Source organism: Sardina pilchardus, chromosome 15, assembly GCF_963854185.1.
Source record: "Sardina pilchardus chromosome 15, fSarPil1.1, whole genome shotgun sequence".
Classification (NCBI taxonomy): domain Eukaryota; kingdom Metazoa; phylum Chordata; class Actinopteri; order Clupeiformes; family Clupeidae; genus Sardina; species Sardina pilchardus.
In genome coordinates, this window is record NC_085008.1 from 24,428,355 (window position 1) to 24,449,205 (window position 20,851).

General features: G+C 47.1%; 1 protein-coding gene across 2 annotated transcripts in view; it reads left to right on the top strand.

The window, feature by feature from the left end:
- Window positions 1–20,851, top strand: part of slc44a5b (solute carrier family 44 member 5b) — a 46,290-nt gene that overhangs the window by 4,847 nt on the left and 20,592 nt on the right. For both annotated transcript variants that reach the window (XM_062557007.1, XM_062557006.1), the window contains exons 2-3: window positions 14,047–14,095; window positions 20,650–20,723. In XM_062557007.1, the coding sequence (XP_062412991.1) occupies window positions 14,047–14,095; window positions 20,650–20,723 (123 nt within the window). The remainder of the gene's footprint in view (window positions 1–14,046; window positions 14,096–20,649; window positions 20,724–20,851) is intronic.

The window sequence follows — 20,851 nt, forward strand, 5'->3', positions numbered from 1 at the left end:
TACGCTCCAGAACATATGTAGTTACAGTAGCTTGGCAGCACGGTGATGTTATGACCTGGCTCAGTGAAATGTAATGATGATCAGAGCAAGGTACAATTTGGTTCTATGCCGCATGTGATATATGGTGATAGATGGTGACAGTGATAGTTTTTAATGGGAATGTGATAGTGTTACATGGTATGAGCCAAGGTTATGTCAAGCTATACTTTATATGCATTTTTGTATACAGATGTGTGTTGTTTTTTGTGGGGTTGCGGGGTGGGGGTGTATGACATTTGTGGGATTTTGTCTGAGCTGTTAATCTGAATCAAATGGCATACGGATTATGCAAAAATTCCATCTGTGGGGATATTTAACTGTATAATGGTGGCATTTCTCTACAATGACTTTCTGTACGAGCTACACGAAAACTTTTCAGGATTAAGAAAATGTATGTCTCCCCTGCATCTCTTCCCATTATCCATAACAAAGCCTGTTAAGCTTGGCACTGATCCTCCATGAAAGAATCATTTCACACTAGAGGCGGCTACTTGTGCGTCTAAGAAGACTGGCTTGCGTCGTATTTCATATCAAAGACACACATTCATGGTATTTCATATCAAAAGACACATTCATGGTCACACTCTGCAAACATGTCCGCCCCATAATGCCTGGTACAGACTGCCACGAGAGCTGCTAAGACAGCCCTCAAATACCATCCACAGAAAGAACCCAAAGCAGCCTCACACTTTGCGGAGAGAGAGAGAGAGAGAGAGAGAGAGAGAGATGCACTGCAGTGAATGCACAGCCTTTTAAGAAGGCACAGTGTATCTCAGCTCATCAAAAAAGCTCTGTTTCAATCCATGTCTCAAACTTCAGCAGTTACACCAGATTTGTTACAGACGACACTTGTGTTTGTGAGATTAAATAACATTCCCCACATAGAGAAACAATCGGTAATTTTGTTGTGGCTGAGGTTTGACTAGTTTTCTTTGTTGTCTCTCGGCAACTGGGGTCACCAGGGATAAAGCCATTGGATTGACCCCAGACTTAAACAGGGCCCCAACCAACAAAGCTGTACCCAAAGGAGCATCTGTAGCCCTTCAACAGAGTTGCTGACTAAGGTGTTTTGATGGAAGCCCACATGGATCACAGAGAGGGCCCACAGAGGCACTATAGCTCTGCAGTGAGATTGGCCTCTGGAGCAACTGACTAGTCTATACTGCAGCACTCGGGCAGAGTGGCTCACTCTTTGTTGTTATGCTTTGCGGTTACGCACGCTTCCCCGTGCGGACTCGATTCGGGAAAAGGGGCCGTAAGTTGTTGTTCTTCCCTTCGGTTGACGCATCGGAAGCTACCTGAGCAGAGCTGGAGGAGGAAGCTGCAGGTCTATTAATAGAACATAAGGTTGTAGCCTTCACTTCTGACTGACTCAGCAGTAAGTCAGCCTCAGGGGGAGGGCTTCGACCTGTAAACATTCCCATTGTCCTCTCTAATCATTGGCTCCCCTGCCTGCCCGTCTCCTGTCTGTGCCACTGTTTCTATGGTGACGATTAAAGGAGATTCACTTGACTTGTGCTGATAAGAAAATAGTTTTGGGTGAATCAGGAGACAAGGTCTTTCCTCACCTGCATACAAAAAAGGAAGTCATATCAGCTCTAAAGGTCACACCGCAGTTGTTTTTAGTGGTCATGGTTCAACAAATACAAATAAGTCCAGGTGCAAGACAGATGGTATGTGGCCTTTCCATTTTACTGTATTGCAGTGGTTACATAATCACTGTTCTGGAATTCATTGATTTTTCAGTCGCTGGCCCTGTGGCGAGGATGAAAGAATACATGAATGCACGAACAGATTGATCGTTAGATAGGTATACTGTATGACTACAATGAAGGGTGATGGGTAGAGGAAGGGTGACTGTTTGCATCTGGTTCATATGAAAGTTTAATCTAAAGATCACAGTCTCTCAGTGTATTGCAAACTCTTTTTGTGGTACATTGCATAAATGGGTTACTGAACCATGTCAAGTCTACATTATCCTATTTATAATTCACTCAACATCAATCACACACACTTGAGGGATAATGAAGAAGCTACAGTATAGTGTGTCCTAAAGAACATCACAAACGTGAGAAAGCAACTGCAGTGACCACCACACATGATTTCACTATAGTCTCCCAAATGCTAATCTAATTGTATAGGTCTTCCTCTGACCTGTGATGTGCATTACTGTGCGTTCAGACCAAAACCGTCAAAAGCGTCAAAGTCGCTGGTGAAGCTCATAGCCCGACGCTCAACCCAGTTCGGTGCATTCGGCGCCGAAAGCGTCAAAGCCATGACGTGAAACATTTTGAACAAACCACAAGCAGCAATCCTGCGAGTTTGACATTCTGATTAGTTGACGCCGAACCGTGTCATAGCTCATTACCATAAAGTTAACTGAGGCTCAACTTTTTTTTGACGCCCGTGAAGCTCATGAAGCCACGCTCACGCCCGGAACGCTTTTGAAGCCGGTAACGCCGACCCTCCATAGAAAATGAATGATTTCCGGCGCTCTTGACGCTTTTGACGGTCTTGGTGTGAACGCACAGTTACAGGCCTACTTCATGTACATTAAGAGCCTATAAGAGATACTGTATATCAGAATGTATGGCTACTAGGGTTTGAGATTCTTGTGGGTTAGACTTACACTATTGAATCCAGAGCATTCTCCCTGTGCTGTGTTACTGTTCTTCAATGGCATAAAGACGCTTTGAAACATCAGCCACAAGAAATATCTTTTAATTTTTTCTTACAAAAGAGAAACTTTCCCTTTTTCATGAGATGTCTGTGTAACCAAGTTGTGTATTTGAGAACAGCTAATCAATAACAAACTGCAGCAGTGCAAAGCAGTGGCGCCTCTTAAAAACTGCATTATTGCATCACCTATGACCATTCACAGAAAAAAAAACCTCTTACTCTGTCTGCATGGGTTTTTATCTGATCCGAAATACTGGGGACCTCAAAGACCCAGAGACTTGGGTCAAAAGGCATCAGAATTTGAGTGTGAATGGACCAAGTATGAAGGAAGTTATTGTAACCTTAGGGAATAGCAGTAGGCTACTGGCTAGATTAATAGTTGTGAATAGTGTGGACTGGGAGACATATTTGTATATATATAGACATATTTGAGGGAAATATAATGTGACTGTAGTGAAAGATGAGTAGTTAGGTGAGGAGATGGAACTCTGGTGAGAATGGAAAGTGGGAGATCTTCGGTTTTTAGGAGGCCCACGTTGTCCTCAGGGAATTAGTTTGCTGTTAAAAAAGGTTGGGTTTTGTGAAGGTTTCCATGGCAACTGTAGATGAACGACAGTACAAATGAAAATGCAGGGTGGAGTGGTACTAGATGTAGCAGGAGTAGCTTCAAAAAAAGTTTAAATAATTAATGAAGTTGAGATAACAGTTCTAATCTCATGTCAGACAGGAGGACGCAGCAGCCGCTGAGGCTAACACACAACACATCCACCATGCCGAGCTGAATTAATGGAGGATATTATTACCGAAAAAGAATAGGCAAAGAAAAAAGGGCACATGTTTTTCAAAATAACACATGCAATAGCACACAGTGACAGTCAGATTCACTGCTAATGTGCTGGTAACTATAGCTACAACAGCCAAAGAAAGGTTAAGATGTGCAATACTGATGTGAGAGGATGCAGAGACAGAGGGTACCGTTATTAGAGGTGGTCGAGGATTAACAGAAGAGATCACTTGGCAGAAGCTATGGTTTTTACGACTTGCATTTTAATATTTTCTTAGCAGGAAAATAATGGAACGGAAATGGAAAGAGCACGTCTGAAACTGAAGAAGGTTAGTGTAGCCTATTGAGGTCACATCAAAAAGTATGCTGCACATAAGTGTGTGTAAGTATGACTAATGAGGTTGAGTAGTAGGGTTGGAAGATATGAAGTAGACAGCAGACTCATTTTATCTAACATGAGTTCATCCATGTATTCATGATTCAATGGTCCCCAGGACAGAACGTACCACAGTACCTCAGCAAAAAAGGAATTTCCTCATTTAAATTGGCCTGATGCTTCCGGAAAGCTCTGTGCCCTCGTATTATTAACCCTTTGATGTCCGATCGTTATATGTTCATAACGTGCTACATAGTTTCCATGTTCTGTCCTGGAATTAGTTTTGTTGTCAGTGTGTTGTTGTTTAAAAATATATAAATTCTTTCAATTGTTGAAAACATATCGGCACATTTACTTGAAGGGCACCGTGACAGATTAACCAAAGTGAGAGTAGTTTATTTTCAGCACACAGGATACGCTAAAGGTGGTTTATTTTCCTTGCTTTTCAGTGCTTACAGTATGTGGGCTAGTTTTTCAGACTGCAGTGAAAGGAGTTCTGTATGTGCTGGCCAGAGGCGGACACTAGGAGCCTGTGCTTCAGTGTGTGTGTGTGTGTGTGTGTGTGTGTGTGTGTGTGTGTGTGTGTGTGTGTGTGTTTATGGAACCATGTTCAGGGTGGGGACTAACGCAGTGCCGAAAGGTAGCAGAAATGATGCGTTGGAAGATTATTACATAAAATCAATTAAAAGAGACTATTTTCAGTGTGGGTGGAAGCTGTGTCGTTAGAATGTAGAATGGAAAACAACACCAGTCTCTTTTTAAAGGTTAGCCTCAGGTTAGTCATGTTATTTACACCACACTGTGGTGTCGAGGGATGGCCGAAAGCTTTTTGTGAAGCGTTTTGTGGTGCATTCAGGATGGCAAGGCAATAAACAGACAAACCTTTGAGATGTAATCGACCAGCAGCTCAGGAGATGACAGCTAAATGGCTGTGAAAATGGCTCCAACTCCGGGCACTGTGGCAGGTTGATTTCGCCGACGTTATTTTGGATGTGTGTGTGGTTTTGGGATGTGTGTGTGTGTGGGGGGGGGGGGGGGGGGACCGGGAGATAAGGTGTCAGCACACTGACGGCTGCCCATGGTCTTCTGGGGCTGTCAGGGGTGGTGGACGGGGGAGAGAGAGAGAAAGAGAGAGAGGGCGGAAGAGGAGAAAAAACAACCTCCCAAGATAAAAAAAAAATAAAACAAACACAGGGAAATGTGCCACTCGACTGTAGGGAACATGCTGCCGCTGCAGCTCTTTGTCTGGAGCTCAGGCTGCCCGGCTTGGGAGGCCTCTTCCATAAAACATGAGCGAGTGTGACTTCTGTGTGAAAGTACCTGTCAAGCCAGACCCCCATACTCCCCCACCCTTAACCCCCCCCCCCCCCCCCCTCCCTCCCTCCCTCCCCAACCACCACACACATCTCCAGACTCTCGGACCACAAAGGAGTGGGTCTTGGACTTGGGCTGAGTCAGAGGTGCCTGGGAAGAGGGCAGAGTTGCATCCGAGCGCTGACATTTAGCACAGCCCCTGCTCCTTTTTCTTTCGTCGTAAAACGGTAACATGGTGTTGTGCACCAGAGTGGAATAGATCCGTAACATTGGCCCTGACATTTAGAGTCCAGTTTGAGCCACTGGGATACGCAGGGGAAGCCACGGGGCTGCTGAGAGTTTAAATTCAGGTGGGTGGAGGCAGGACAAGGACAGATTTTTAGAGGTAGTTCAAGTGTGAAACGCACTGCAGGTTTCATAGCTTCATGCTGCCAGCCTACATTCACATCATTCTTTGCAGTCTGGTAACATTACAATGGATGCCCGGGCTAGAGGTGTCACTGATGAGTGCTGATCCCAATTGAAAGTGACTGGATCGGTGTATAGCTCACTGTACAAGCGCTGCGCTCGCAGTAGGAGGGGGGTAAAGTGAAGGATTAAGTTATTCAAACTTATGTAACCCAGATGGAAGGCGAGCCATCAAATCCTTTGCAGTCAGAAAGATCTGTGGGACTTTCTTCTCACTTCTTTCCAAAACTTCATCATCCACACAACTTCTGATGAAATGGATCCAACCTCAACGACCGGAGCAACACTGTAGTGTAGTCAGACTTCACATGAAGGCGACTCATCGTCATCAATGGATGATTTAATTACATCTTAAATATAACAGTGCTGAAGTGTTTATTGTTCATATGTGGCCAGCAGCATGTGAGGCGCAGTTGTTAGGATCTCTTGTTTAGAGTTTGGTGCTGTTAGCCAACAGCAGACAGCCAGAGAGACGACAGAGAGACGACAGAAAGCCTTAAATGGAGAACGAGCAGCCTCGGCACAGGTGTGTTATTTTCCCCTCTCGGTTGAAAGTTCACAGCTGGCTGACAGCAAGGGAGATAAGAGTGTGTCACACACTCACACACACACACACACACACTCCTCCTCTGCTCCCACAGACAACGTCGGCGAATATCTGCAAGCTGGCATCACACATGATTAGGGTCCCCGTCCCCCCCCACCAATCCAAATCGACCGGCTGCTGTAAGGCAGAGCTAGATTAAGAAGGTTGTTTACTGTATATTTAGCGAAAGCACATATACCTCAGCTACGACGCATCCAGGATTTAGGATTAGGGCTCTGGGGGTTGATTTGATGGGGCCAATACCGTTCAGCTGCTCGGCTCAACTCAACTCATCTCAGCTTATCTTGCTCGCTGCCTCGATAGGAGAGGAGAGAGAGAGGGGGGGGGGGGAATGAGACGAGAGGGAGGTTGCATCATGCCACACATACTGGGGCTCCTTTGTCTCCAAAGCCTCTCACAGCTGGTCTGTATCTCAGGCACGTCATATCAGGGACAGACAGCACCCACCAAAGACGCTGGAGTGGATAATGAAGTTATCGACGACGGGCGCTTTCTTAATTTTAGGGATGATGACTTCACGGCTGTCAAGTGTAGCATTCCAACGTCTTCATTTGCCATTAAATCATCAAACGGTAGCTACTACACATACCCTAATAACATATGCTATCTCTTCAGGGTAAGAAGGCTGTTTTATCGCAGGAGTTCTTTGTTGGTTGGAGTGTGAGTTGTGGTTTCATGTGGGAATGGACTCCCGGGGCCTGGCTAGCGTTTTGAAGTCTGAGAGGTCTCAGACTAGTCCATCAGAGACCATCTGTCCTGCTCGTCACAGGCGGTCTGCCTCCCTCAGCACTGACAACAGAGAGAGAGAGAGAGAGAGAGAGAGAGAGACAGATAAAGACGGCCAGGAAGAGAGAGACATGGACAGAGACAGAGGGAGGAGAGACAGACAGAAAGAGAAGGTGAGATGGGAGGGTAAAGGGATAGAGAGAGGGAGGAAAAGAGGGGTAGTGAGGGAGCGGAAGAATCAAAGGGGATAGACAGATAGAATGAGGAAGAAATGGAGGAGTAGAGAGAGGGGGAGTGAGAGACAGAGAAGGGAAAAGAGAGAAACTGCTTTCCTCTGTTCTCCAGCGACACTTTCAAGGGGGTTAAATATGACAGTCTTCAGTAATTAGGATGTGAAGACGTGAAACATTATTACCAGGAGCTTTGAATTTCATATTGTGAATCACACCATTTTTAATGTCATCTCTAGAGAACTCTCCAGTACAAAGCTGTCTTCTGGAAAAAGGGAAACATATTCTATCTCTTCTGGTTTCCAGGAGGGCCAGAGGGTGATCACTCAACTATTGTAGTGATGAAAGGCACTGACAACATAGTCTTCCGTCTGATACCTTCACAATGTCTGCACTGCAGTTCTGTAAAGGTTGGCTCTCAAGCAACAAATTATTTAAAATGGCCTGCAATACAATACATGACTCGAAGCCAGTATTGCAAGTATTGACATGCATAAGGCTCGCTGTTTCTGCTTTTGGCAAAGCCTGCTCTTATTGGGGAATAATAAACTCTCCTCAAAATGAGAACACCATCAGATGACACCATGCTGATGTCCATCAGTAATAACGAATACCACAACTTCAGTGTTTCTGCCCTGATGATACTCTCTGTGGAAGTATAACTTGGAAATAAAATGTGATGTACCTGGTAATATGTTCAATGTTTTGGTATTGAAGGGTTTTGTCTTAAGAAAACTTGAGGAACAGAGAAACCATGATGGCCGAGTCTTGAGACCAGGCTCAGGCTTTTTTCCTTTAATGGCCGGGTTTCCCAAAATTGTTAAGAAGCTCTTAAGTGCTAAGAACTTCTTAGGAGCGTTGTAAGAATGTTCTAAGAACGCTCCAAAGAAGTTCTTAGGACTTAAGAGCTTCTTAACGATTTTGGGAAACCCGGCCATTGTCAGTAAGCCTGCGTTCACAACCAGAAGTGCTGATGTGTTCTTTATCACAAGGCCTTTCTTATAACCCTGTTTTTATTCCCCTAGTAGTCTGATGACACATAGGATGAGTCTACACTTAGAGTAGCATTTGGTGAAAGCGTTCAGTATAATGGCTTGTGATAGAAAATGTGCATATGATATGCAGCTTACGCTTGAGATGAACCTGTGAGCTATAGGATTACATACACTGTGATAGATCTGCTGCCGAGGTTTGCATTGCAGCTGAATTTAAGAAGCTTTTAAGAAAGAATATTCATTAAAAAAACCCTTCAGTATGTGAGAATCATTGGATCCTCCTGGACCCCTGTAAGTAGAATTCCACTCATGCAGTATTGAAACTGAGTAGGGGAGCCTTTAAAACAGCACAGCATCTCTCAGTAAATCAGCGTAAAGGCTCTAGACAGGCATACTCTCGCTGTTCTGCGTGTCACCAGTGATTAACTGACTTTCCGTTCAGGGCAATTGGGCAACAGCACAGCAGAGAGTACACCCTCAAGCTTGATCCTCGAGGAGAGGTATTTGCAGTGTTGAATTCTGAAAGGGATACACACACTCTGGCCAGTCATTTCCCCCCCCCCAAAAAAGCCTGAAATTTGTTCATGTGCAATAATGTGTCCTCTGAGTCTGCCTACCCTTCATGTTTTGGAAGAGCACCACACTTGTCGACAAAAGGGATAATCCTTGTTTAGAACTGAAGTATATGCATTTAGAGGCGAATGTGAAGGCTTCGACTCGGCAAGCCAGCTTTCTGCAGGTCTGCTGCGAATATGATTGATTAATTCTCCGTAGTTTAAGAGGTGGTAAAGGTAGAGTGTGGCCCGCCGTGGAGACATCAGACTAATCTGCTGCCCCATTACGTCCCTTAGATCTAATGCTATTAAGTTGTGCCGCGCGGCAGAGTCAATGTGTTGCCATGCAGGTTGGCAGATTTTAAAGAAGGATTCAACAGAGGGGATTATTTGGCCAAGTCATTTTGTGCTGTTCGCACAGCACATAATTGCACCCTCCCCCCACCCCCTCTCTACCACCACCCCCTCTGGCTGTCTTTGTGCAAATAAGAGTAAGCTGTTGTTTGTCTCGGTCACAGATACAAACATTGGACATTGGGCATTGTATTGCCAAGCTTATTACAATAATTGATTGACAGTGTTTAAATCAATATGGTGTCTCATTCTATGTGGGAGGGCAACACCCAGTGCAATTCTGTGCCATATGCTGTAGTAGAGAAACAAGCGGTCTATTGCAGATACACTGGTATGGTAATGGATGAAATGATGAGTATTTATACAAATGACTGCAAGCGAACAGCGCTGTAATGAAAGGGGTCAGTGCCCGGCGTGCAGATAGCATCCGATCATTTAGTCTCTCTGTCGTAATGGTGATGCGTGTCGGCGCCGCACGCCTCGTCCACAAACCGCCCGCTCTGAGTGGCACCTGAACAGTTGGCGCGCACAGCCTGCGCCCAAGCGTGCCGCAGAGCAGATTACCCGGCAAAACAGGCCCGAAGCGCCTCCTGTACAGTATGTGTCGTCTCTCGCCGCGCCTCTGAGCCGTTCGCCAAATGTCCTCCCGATGGCCGACTCAGCAGGGGCCTGCGGGGGGAGAGCCGGGTGTGGGCCAGAGGCGGGCCAGCACACTTACTCCTCCGCGCCTCTGTGGCCGTTTTCTCAAGAGCCTTTCAGGCTTTTAAGCATTCAGCTGTGGGAGAGTAGAGGCAGTAACTCTGCCTCTATCACCTCTGCTCTGATTTCTGTAGCTATCCAGCACCCCCTCCCCTCCCCTCCTCCCTTCCTCCCTTCATCCCCTCCTCCCCTCCCCTCAACCCTCTCAGAGTGGGGAACCACTCAAACACTGCAGTTTTCTCAGAGAAATAAAATGAGTCATGAGGCTCAGCTTATAGGTCCTTTGCCGTTTCTCACGTCGTGAGTAAAAGACGAGTTTCACTATTAGGGGAATTTCCACTGACGAGGACCTTGTCGAGATACGCATACACAGCAGAGACTCAGAGACACATAACTACCGCTGACCTTCACTAATGGTACAGGAAGTAAACCCTTAACATCGCTTCATGATGTGGAGTACATGCACAAGAGCTCACGGGGCCTGTGTGGGTCCTGTTTTCCTCTGCAGGAGGAGGGGATCCGGTGGTCTTCACTGCCCATGGTCCACTGTGCACTAATGGTGCATTCCAGACAGCATTTAAACTAGTGGGATGTTGGATTTATCCTACCTCCAACTACGAAAGATGCACTGGAACGCCTGTCGAAGTGGGAGCTCCTACTTGCGAACTCGTAGGAGCTCAACCTGCCCCGACCTCAAAAAAATGAAGTGGGAGGATTATGGCGGCGCCCATGGAAACATGCTCCGTGAGAGGTAACTTCAAGGAATACGCTATAAACTTCAGGGTAGGGTTGTTTTAGACACGGTATTTAACTTGTTCTTCATATTATGACTTAAAATTGTGTCAACAAAGAACACAACGTATTGTGAAAGTAACGTTATAACGTTATACAGTTAGCCTAGCCTAATATGCTAACGTTACGACGGTATGCTAACGTTACGGCGGTCACCCATGTTTTCTAAACCTCCCACTCCAAAATGCTTGGAACGCTTTGAAGTGGGAGGTAGAACCTTTCAGGTAGGGTAGGTCCCACCTCCCACTCGTTTGGATGAGGTCTGGAATGCAGCATAAGCCCCCAGCCCACATACAGAACATGAGAGTGGGTGAGCTCTGTGGCCTGATTGGCTGAGACAGCTCTCCCCCATGGGGCTCCCAGTTAGGCATGAAGTCAGCCTTTCGCTGCCATGTAGTCGCCAGCCAACAGTGCCCCGCCAGCAGTTGACTGGCAGCAGAAGCCTGGTCAGATTAACCCCCCCCCCCCCCCCCCCCCCCCACACACACACACACACACACACACACACTCTTCCCCCATCCATTAATAAAGTCTTCCCTCCCACCGTGGCACACCATATTCCCCTCCACTTCAAGAACGGCTTTGACTTTCACTTCCACACACTGAGGTCAGCACCGTGGTTTTTAAGTGAGACATTTGGCTATTACGGTGTCCACGGTGGGGTTAAAAAAAATAAATAAATAAATTTAAAAAAGTCCCCTTAGCCAAAATGAATATCATTTACAACCCTCTTCCTCAGCCTCTTCATTTGCATTCAACTCATTTCAGCTCATTGCCCTCCGAAATCCTGCCGTTGCCGCTGCAGCTGTAGCTCTAATTAGCTTTGATTTGAGCTAATGTGCTGCAGCCGCGTGGCCGAGGGGTGGTGGGCCAGGCACCTCCAGAGGCTTTAAGGAGCCCAGGACAATTAATGGGACATCACAGAGAAAGGGCAATAGTCTATTAGCGCCGCATGGCCAATCAAGAACAGAGCAAATAGATCTTGTAGACCTTGTAGACCCCTTTTTTTTGTCAAAGAGTTGAAACAGCAATGCCTGTGCTACAGTAGCCTAGTACAGGGCATAAAGCGCCTGCTTGCCACCTGAAGGTGTTGCAACGACCAACTAGGGAAATGTCCACCGTCTGCTGTATTACTTGGGCAGGATATTATGAACAGATATTACTGCAAAAGCAAAACCACAGCCATCATAGATGCTTTTCCATGAAACGGCCATAAATGATTTCCATGGGACTTTGTACCCAACAAAGTAGATCTTTCTCAGCTTATGATTTAGATGTAGATTAGTGGGCTCTGGACATGGAGGTATTATAAGAACTGGAGAAAGTGAACAAGTCCCGCCCCCATTCATTTCAATGGGAATGCTAGGCTAGTGAAAAGTGCCAAAATTGAACGATTTTTTCAGGCTTCAACATGGCGTTTCAAGGGGCTTGTTTCCGGTGCCGTTTTACTTAACCAATTAAGTGCCAGGTTACTGACTGACGTAAGGTACAGAACGAGAGCTCGTGCCCACACTAAGCTCGTGCATGAGCTGAGAGTGGAACAGCCACCAATCAGCATGAGGAAAACACAGGGAAAACGGCACCGGACATGATGTATTTCTGGAAAATGGCGACGAGGAAGTGCCTTGCTAATCGGCGAAGCTAATCAGCCAAATCCTGACCCCCTGGCTCTGGACATGCTGTAGACATGTCGTCATCTCTCAGACCGTCGTAATTCTCCTGGAAGGCCGAGCGATTCATGTTCGATTCAACTCCCCGTGGATAACGCGACTGAGACTGTGCTCAAACTGACAAAATTTCCAGCCTTACGACGAGCCATCCAGCAGACCAAGGCAAATTGCACGAGGCAGATGGATTTTATCTCCCAGATATTTTAGCTGTTAGCGTGTCACTTTTGCTGCCGTCAAAGTGGCATCGCTCCTCTTATGTTTCCTCTCAAAGTCTCCCATTTCTTTCAGGGGAAAAAAAATGGGAGCTAATTCAGCTCATCGTTTCATCATGACCTGCCGTTTCAGATTTTGACAGGCCCGCAGTTCAGTGGGTATACGGAGAATGGGATATGTGGCATCTCATGGCATCATGTCGGAATACTAATGTATTTCAACAAGGATGCCATTGCCAATTTTTACAGCCAGCCTGAAAATGTTTGCATCAACATGATCTAAATGTTTTCATTTCATAGCACGAATGACCTAATGGCAGAAATTGGGAATTAGGATCTCTTTGAAGTGAGCTACCAGCATCTTGAATAATGATAAATATTTGTTTCCTCAGTGGTTGAGCGTTGATCAATTCAGCTTGATGTGTTGATAAAGTCGGGATGTCAATACACCAATCCAGTAGCATAATGATCAGGAGCAATGAAGTTGTGCTGAGTCTGATTACCCGCATCTTCTCCCCTGGGACAACATGGACTTAATTACTTTGGGATGAGTTCTTGGAGCTTAGTGTGGTATCTCTCAGGTTGGCCAGAGAGAGAGAGAGAGAGAGAGAGAGAGAGAGAGAGAGAGCTTTTACGATACTGTTACCTGTAACACTAGCTTTGGCAACATTGTTAAAACAGTAATGCTAATAAAGCTCCTTTGAATTGAATTGAATTGAATTGAATTGAAAGAGAGAGAGAGAGAGAGAGAGAGAGAAAGGGAGAGAGAAAGAGAGAGGAAGGTGAGACAGGAGAGAAGGGCAGATGGTAGTGCGGCAGCCTCCCAAGGCTGACGCAGGCCAGGGTGTCTGACCCGTGCTATTCCTATCCAAGAAAAACACAATGAGTTGTGATTGCCAGGCTTCACCCTCTCAGAGCAAGGTCGTCTGGGAGTGCCGCCGTAATCTGGACGGGTCAAGGTGGCCCGCGTCCAGCCAGGAGTGGGACGTCTGCGACTCAGATAGAAGTGCACTGAAACAGTAGGCTACGGCGTGGGGTGCCAGGAAGGATTTATAAGACAGGAATAGGTGGGAATGTGAATTATTCACAACTAAAGTAGTGACTTCTTCCTGCTGACCCAGATATGCCTACAAACACACACTCACACACACACACACACACAGACACACACACAGACTGAACTAGCCTGGATATCTTTTTTTTTGCTAAGTATTGTAGTACTAAAGCGGTACTCCACTGTACAGTGCTGTCATGTCTGCAGTGGCTGTGAAATGACCTGGTTTGTGGAGCTGTTTTGAGTACAGTGATTTGCAATGTGATTCTGTGACACGGTTTATCACGTTGAACAACGTTATGTCATACCGTACTAATCATTGTTTTGAACTGATTAGCCACACCCACACGCTATTGAGGTCATAAGTCTGTTGGTGTTCTGGTTACAGTATGTAGTGTCATTAAGCTTTATCCATGTCTGTTGATTAATTATTTGATTGCTTAATTAATTGTTTAATTAACAATAATTAATTTGAATGTTTTTCCCTTTACAGGTGAACCACAGAAGTTTGACCCAACATTCAGAGGACCTATTCATAACAGGTACAGTACGCCTCATGTCCACATGTCAAATGCCCCCACTTGACCTTGCGTGTCCATTTGCATCTCCAAGTACAGTACAGTTCAGTTCGCAGTCTGTCAGTTTTTTCCCCCACTGTTCCCATTACCATAATAACCTCAAGAGCACGCCATCACCTTGAAACGCCCACAAAACAAGGCTAGCCTGTCACGCTCTCATCCGTCCACCTCCACCTCTCCTGTGCCTTTGATTTTTCCACTCGCAGGCTGCTCATCGACTCTGTTGATGATCTCGTCCACGTGTAGCGCTTAACCGCAGCCGCTGCCCCTCCCGCCCCCGTTAAACCCCCCCCCCCCCCCCCCCACCAACCCCCCCTCCCGATGGCCTTGGCGAATCGATGGCTGGTCAGGCGGCGCCCGGGGCGCGAGAGTGAGCTGAGGGATGCGATGCGAGGCGAAGTGTCGAGCGCCCACGCCACTCTGCACCAGCCGAATCAATGGCCATTAGTCTCACGGCTGGTTAGATTTGCCTTAGTGACACACATTATTAACAGGCCAGCCCCGGGTGCGCCATCCAGCGCTAGCTAGCCGCGGCTCAGGACTAGCGCTAATAGAAAGGCAAGCGGGAGCATCCATGGAGAACAGTAATAACTGGGCTCGGGTGATTTCCCCCGATACGAAGCTCCATCTGATTGCAAGTGTATTAAAACAATATTTTTACAGTGTGGTGCTTGTGAGTGTGTGTGTGCGTGTCTGCGTGTGTGTGTGTGTCTGTGTCTGTGTGTACTCAATCATATTGAGTTCTTACAGTTTTCATTAGATTTTTGTTAGACTCATACCATGTAGATTAGTCTCATATTTCAGCGCTTTGAAGTCTCTAAGCATATAATTTAATAAAGGCTGTTTTTCAGGGAATACGTATTTAAGGGCTTTGAAGGGCTCAGATATAAACCAGTGAAGCAGATGATCAGTCCATCAAATATGCGAGTCATATCAGCAAGCAGTTGTCCTGCTGATGTATTAAAAAGCAAAAACAACGAATCAACAGTCTTGACTGCATTTCACTCACGTAGGCCTACTCGTTCATTAAATTCATTCGCTGTAAATTGGAGATAGTCAAGTCCAAGTCGGCAGTGGCTCATCATTTGTCTGGTCTCTTGAGTCTTTGGCCATGCGTGCTGGGTTTGTTCACGTTTGACATCATCTCCCAGAGGTCATCAGAGCCCATTGTATCGCTGTCCCAGAACCTCTGCTCCTGCTAATACTCATTACTGGAGACAGACAGCTCCACTGTGTGTGTGTGTGTGTGTGTGTGTGTGTGTGTGTGTGTGCGCATGTGTGTGTGCATTTGCGTCTCTGATGAATCAGAATGGCACCCGTTCAAGCTTGTGACGGTGTCACAGTTTAACACCTCCCCCCCCACCCCTTCCAGAGCCCTCCACCTCTCCCCCGCCCCACACCCACCCCCGTCTGAGTGGCATCACAGTTACTGGGTCTGTGTCACTGTGTGACAGATGACTCCACTACCAGGAACCGGTCCTGCTCCGAGTCTCATGAAGCCCCACAGTCTCCCCAGAGTCAACTGTCCTCTTCAGACCCACCTCACACACACACACACACACACACACACACACTCACACACCCCACACACACACATTCTCTGCACTTCCGATCACCCCTTAGCACACATTCACTGTCACTGAACTGGGGTTCAGCTCCAGCCTGCGTCTGCGCTTGTGGGAGTGTGACTTGCCGCTGACGACACAGGCGTGAGCCGGCGCTTGTAGACCCAGTCCGGCGGGAGAGTGCCATTGTGAGAGCATCCGTGAGGCTTTTAGGCGAGCGGAGCGGGATCACAGCACAGTTGCTCTGATGAATAGTTTAGCACTGCGCCCAGAACGAAAGCAGGGCTGCATGTGTACAGTATTTATGGACTTTGATGAAGAATAAGCTCCTTTGTGGAGGCTGATTTCCAACTTCTCATCTTGACTCTTTCTCTCTCTCTCATTCTGTCTCTCATCCTTTTGTCTTATCTTCTCTTGCCTTCTATCTTTCTCTCCCCCTCCCTCTCTTCCCTTACTTTCACCCTTTCTCTCTCTCCCTCTCTCTCTTCCCTTACTCTCACCCTACCTCCTGTCTTTCTCTATTCATTTTACTTCTCTCTCTCACCCCTCTCTCTCATGCTGGAGTCAAATACAGCATTAGCTAAAAGGCAATGGGCTTATACTTGCTCCAAAGCAATTATCCTTGATTTGAAGACTCTCTCACCTTCCTCTTTTCCTCCTATACTGTCCTATAATACGGTGTGTGTGTGTGTGTGTGTGTGTGTGTGTGTGCGCGCGTGCACGAGTGTGTGTGTGCGTATGTGCTGGGGGGGGGGGGGGGGGGGTGGGGTTGATTGGCTCTTTGACGGAAGGCCCCTCACTTGAACAGATGGCGTAACATACAGTGATCCTGACCTTAACGAGCTGGAAGGGAATAACGTGGTTAATGCAATCAAAGGGGACGTCTAATAGTGGCGCCCTGAATGAAATGTTAATGTGCGCGGCCTTGGGGGCTCCGCCGAGGTAGGGAGACAGCTACGGGAAAGTTTGTGTGCCGCAAGGGCGTGGACGAGTCATTAGCCGCACACATCTACATCTCTCTCGCTCCTCTCTGGAAGTTGCAGATTAGCCTGGAGCCTTTCTCTCTCTCTCACTCTCTCTCTCCTTCTGTCTCTGTCTGTCTGTCTCTCTCCCTCTTTCTCTCCTCTATCTGTCTCTCTTTCTCTCTCTCTCTCTGTCTGTCTCTCTATCTCTCTGTTTCTCTTGCTTTCTCTGATACACGATGGAAGCAGACATATTGTTGAAATATTTACAGTTAAAATAAAAGTGCAGCTGCTGCTACTTGCAGTATTTATTCAGGCACATAAACCTGCCGCCTAATGGCAGATGTGCTCCCAAGCATTTTATAATGTGTCACACATATCTGCCATCATAACTCTATACACTCCTGCTTGTGTGTGAAATACAGTAATCTGAAAGATGTGTGTGTCTCTGTGTGTCTCTGTGTGTGTTTGTGTGCGTCTGTGTGTGTGTGTGTGTGTGTGTGTGTGTGTGTGTCTGTGTGTGTGTGTGTGTGTGTGTGTTTATTACCCTGTATGTGTTTTTTTAGTGTATGAAGTAGGTGTGAAGTGTTTAGGCATATGTGTGTGTATTTGAGAGCACACGTTTGTCTCTTGAGTCTCCCAAATGTGTGTGTGTTTGTGTGTGTGAGAGAGAGAGAGAGAGAGAGAGAGGAGAAGGAAATTTGACTCTTGAGTCTGTCACTGACACAGCACCATCCTGTGCATGTAAATAAAGACAAACATAAAAGTAAAATATAGTCATATCACATTGGTCATATGCCACAGTACTGCAGAGGTATGTATGTATGTATTTATGTACAGGTAAGAGCAAAATGAGTCATACCCCGGTTACCCCAATTGATGAGACATGGAATCAAAAAAGAAAGATTTTCAACTTTTTCATCAATGTTTTTATGAAAAATGTAACCCTTTTTAAATAATCAATGGAAACGTCTTTATTTGCATCACAGCACTCAAAATGGTTCTTATGATACAAGCCTCTCCATGTCTCCACAGTGATCACGTAAAAAGGACAGAAAAGTCCGCACACTAAAGCTCCAATCTTTATACTTTTATTCACCACATGTAACGTTTCGGGACACACTGCCTCTTCCACAGTGATCTCGACCGCACTTTTTTAGCAGCAATCCGGGTTTTGAGGCAGGAACGATCATTTGCCATCTGGCCTTGTGCTCACTTTTTTATGGATTGAGGTCTGGACTCCTGCTAGGCCACTCTAAAATGTTGCGGATTGTTTCTTGTTTTCATTGATAAAGAGAAAAGCAACATTAAATGAATATTTCCCAGGGGTATGAATCATTTTGTTCTGAACTGTACTGTATGTACGCATACAGTACATACATGCACACATGTTGCCATCGATCTCGGCCTGGCACAGAGCCTGTGTCTGAGGCACCTGCCTCTTAAAACATCCATTGTGCTGAAATTGATATTCAGTGGCCGCATCGTTGGCACGGGCCCCAGGGGGGCATCTGATATTTAATTATGGGATGGCCATCAGGATCCCCCAGAAGCAGCCTATTGCCAGCGTAACTGCACACACACACACACACACACACACACACATACACTCACAGTTATGCATGCACACAGGTATACATAGACACACACACACGCACACATGCGCACACACACACACACACACACACACACACACACACACACACACACACACACACACACACACACACACACACATACATACACTCACAGTTATGCAGGCACACAGCAGGTATACATGCACACAAACACACACAAACGTACACGCACACGCACACGCACACACTCACACATCCACACTCATACACACACACACACACACACAGCAAGATAGCTAGAAGACGACGAGGAGAACTGAGCAGAACTTGACAATAGCTGAACTTGACAAAAAAAACAAGCGCATTGGATTTTAATGAATGAGTCATCTTTAAAAGACCAGCTAAGCAGAGTGCACCACTGCGCACCCCCCCCCCCCCACCCCCCCCCCCCCCAGCAGCAGCAGCAGCACTCCAGCCTCTGAGATCATCACAGTGCCCTCTCTCTGTGTGGGGTTCACTTCTAATGTATGAGGATGAAGGGCGAGGAGGAGGAGGAGGAGGGGGGGGGGGGTGATGTCATGCTTGACAGAAACAGAGGTCTTGCAGTATACAGTGTGAGCACGCTCCCAAGACAAGGACAGAGAGGAATGCCAGGGGGGTTGTTAGTGGTGTGGTGGTAGTGTGTGTGTGTGTGTGTGTGTGTTGGGGGGGGGGGGGGGGGGGGGTATTCTAGAAGAGGCTGCAGAGAGACTTGAGTGACAGTTCCCGAGGGCTTTTCTCCTCTGTGACTCTGCCAAACTCATATGTATTATATGCAAGATGGAGAGGAGGAGAGAGACAGAGGGAGTGGGAGAGAGAGAGGCAGAGGAGGGGAGGATGAAAGTGAAAGAGAGAGAGAGAGAGAGAGGATAGAGGGAGTGTGGGAAAGCAAGAGAGGGAGGGAGAGGGAGAGAGATGCACTGCATGCCAAGGGGAGTGAGAGAGAGAAGGGAGGGATAGGCATGGATTTCCATGCCAAAAGGAGGAGAGAGAGGAGGGGGAGAGGAAGTTTGGAAGAAAGAAAGAGCGAGCGAGAGAGAGAGGGAGAGAGGGAGAGAGAGAGGCAGAAGGAGCGGAAGACGCAGGCTGGCATCCTCCCTTTGAAGTGCGCTGCTTTGAGGAGTCCCGGCGGAGGCAGCGAGCGGCTCGGGGTGGAAGCAGGGAGGGTGTAAGCGCGTCTCATTAGAGCTGCAGCAGCGGCGGAGCACTCTCACCGGGCCACACGGCTCCTCTCCGCACCGCACCGCACTGGGAGCCTCCACACACTCACCCTCTCACACGCTCTCTCTCTCTCCTCTCTCTCCTCTCTCTTCTCTCTCTCTCTCTCTCTCTCTCTCTCTCTCTCTCTATCTCTGTGAGTATCTCTCTCTCCCACCTTTATTTCTCACCTGACAGAACACACCGCACAGGGAGCCTCCACGCACTCACCCTCTCACGCCCTCTCTCTTTCTCTCTCTCTCTTTTTTTCTCTCTTTTCTCTCTCAGTCCCTCTCTCTCTCTATATCTCTCTCTCCCACCTTTATTTCTCACCTGACAGAACACACCACACAGGGAGCGTCCACTCTCTCTTTCTCTCTTTCTTTCTTTCTCTCTGTCTCTGTTTCTGTTTCTCTCTCTCTCTCCCACCTCTCTATTTCTCACCTGACAGAGACAACACTGTGAGGAGAGCCCCCTTTCTCTCTCTCTTTCTCTCTTTCGATCTCTCTCTATATCTCTCTCTTCTGTCTCTCTTTCTCATGTGGAGCATCCTCTCACTCCCTCTCTCTTTCTCCCGGCTCTCTTTCTCACCTGACAGAAAATGCTGTGCCGAGAGCCTCCCCTCTCTCTATCTATCTCTATCTCTTTTTCTATCTCTCTACCCCCCCCCCCCCACACACACACACACACACACGCACACACACATACACCTGACAGAGAGCACTGTGGGGGAGACCGACATTTCAAAAGCCAAAAATCCTGAGTAGAGAGGGAGGATGTACAACACAGAAGCTGTGTTTGCCACTCCAACACCCCCCACCCCACCACCCCAACCCCCCCGCTCCATTCCTTCTCGTCCATTACCACCCACTTTACAGAGACACGCTTGAAACGGTCTTGGGACGCAGCACGGCTCTGCGTTTCCAAACTATTTTCAGATATGATAATCACAGAAACCCAAAGGAGAGAAAGCGAGAAATCCGAAGCCACCAAACCAGAGTCACAGTGTTTGGTTTGTTTTGATGGAGCGCAGAGGCTCCAGAGACTCTAATAGATGTGAGGCTTCAGACCGCCTTTTTCACATTATCTCTCTTTCCCTCCCTTCCCTTGTTTGCTCTTTCTCTCTCCTCTCTCTCTCCTCTCTCTCTCTCTCTCTCTCCTCTGCTGTCTTTCTCCAGGAGCTGCACAGACGTCCTGTGTTGTGTGATCTTCATCATCGTCATCCTCGGCTACATCGCACTGGGAACTGTGGGTAAGTGCTGCTCACTGCTTGAGACTTCATCATTAGACTCTCTTGCATAACAGCTTCAGATTGAAACCCATTCACCGAACCAACCAGAAACTATTCAGACCCAGAATGGATAGACAGATGCATTTTAG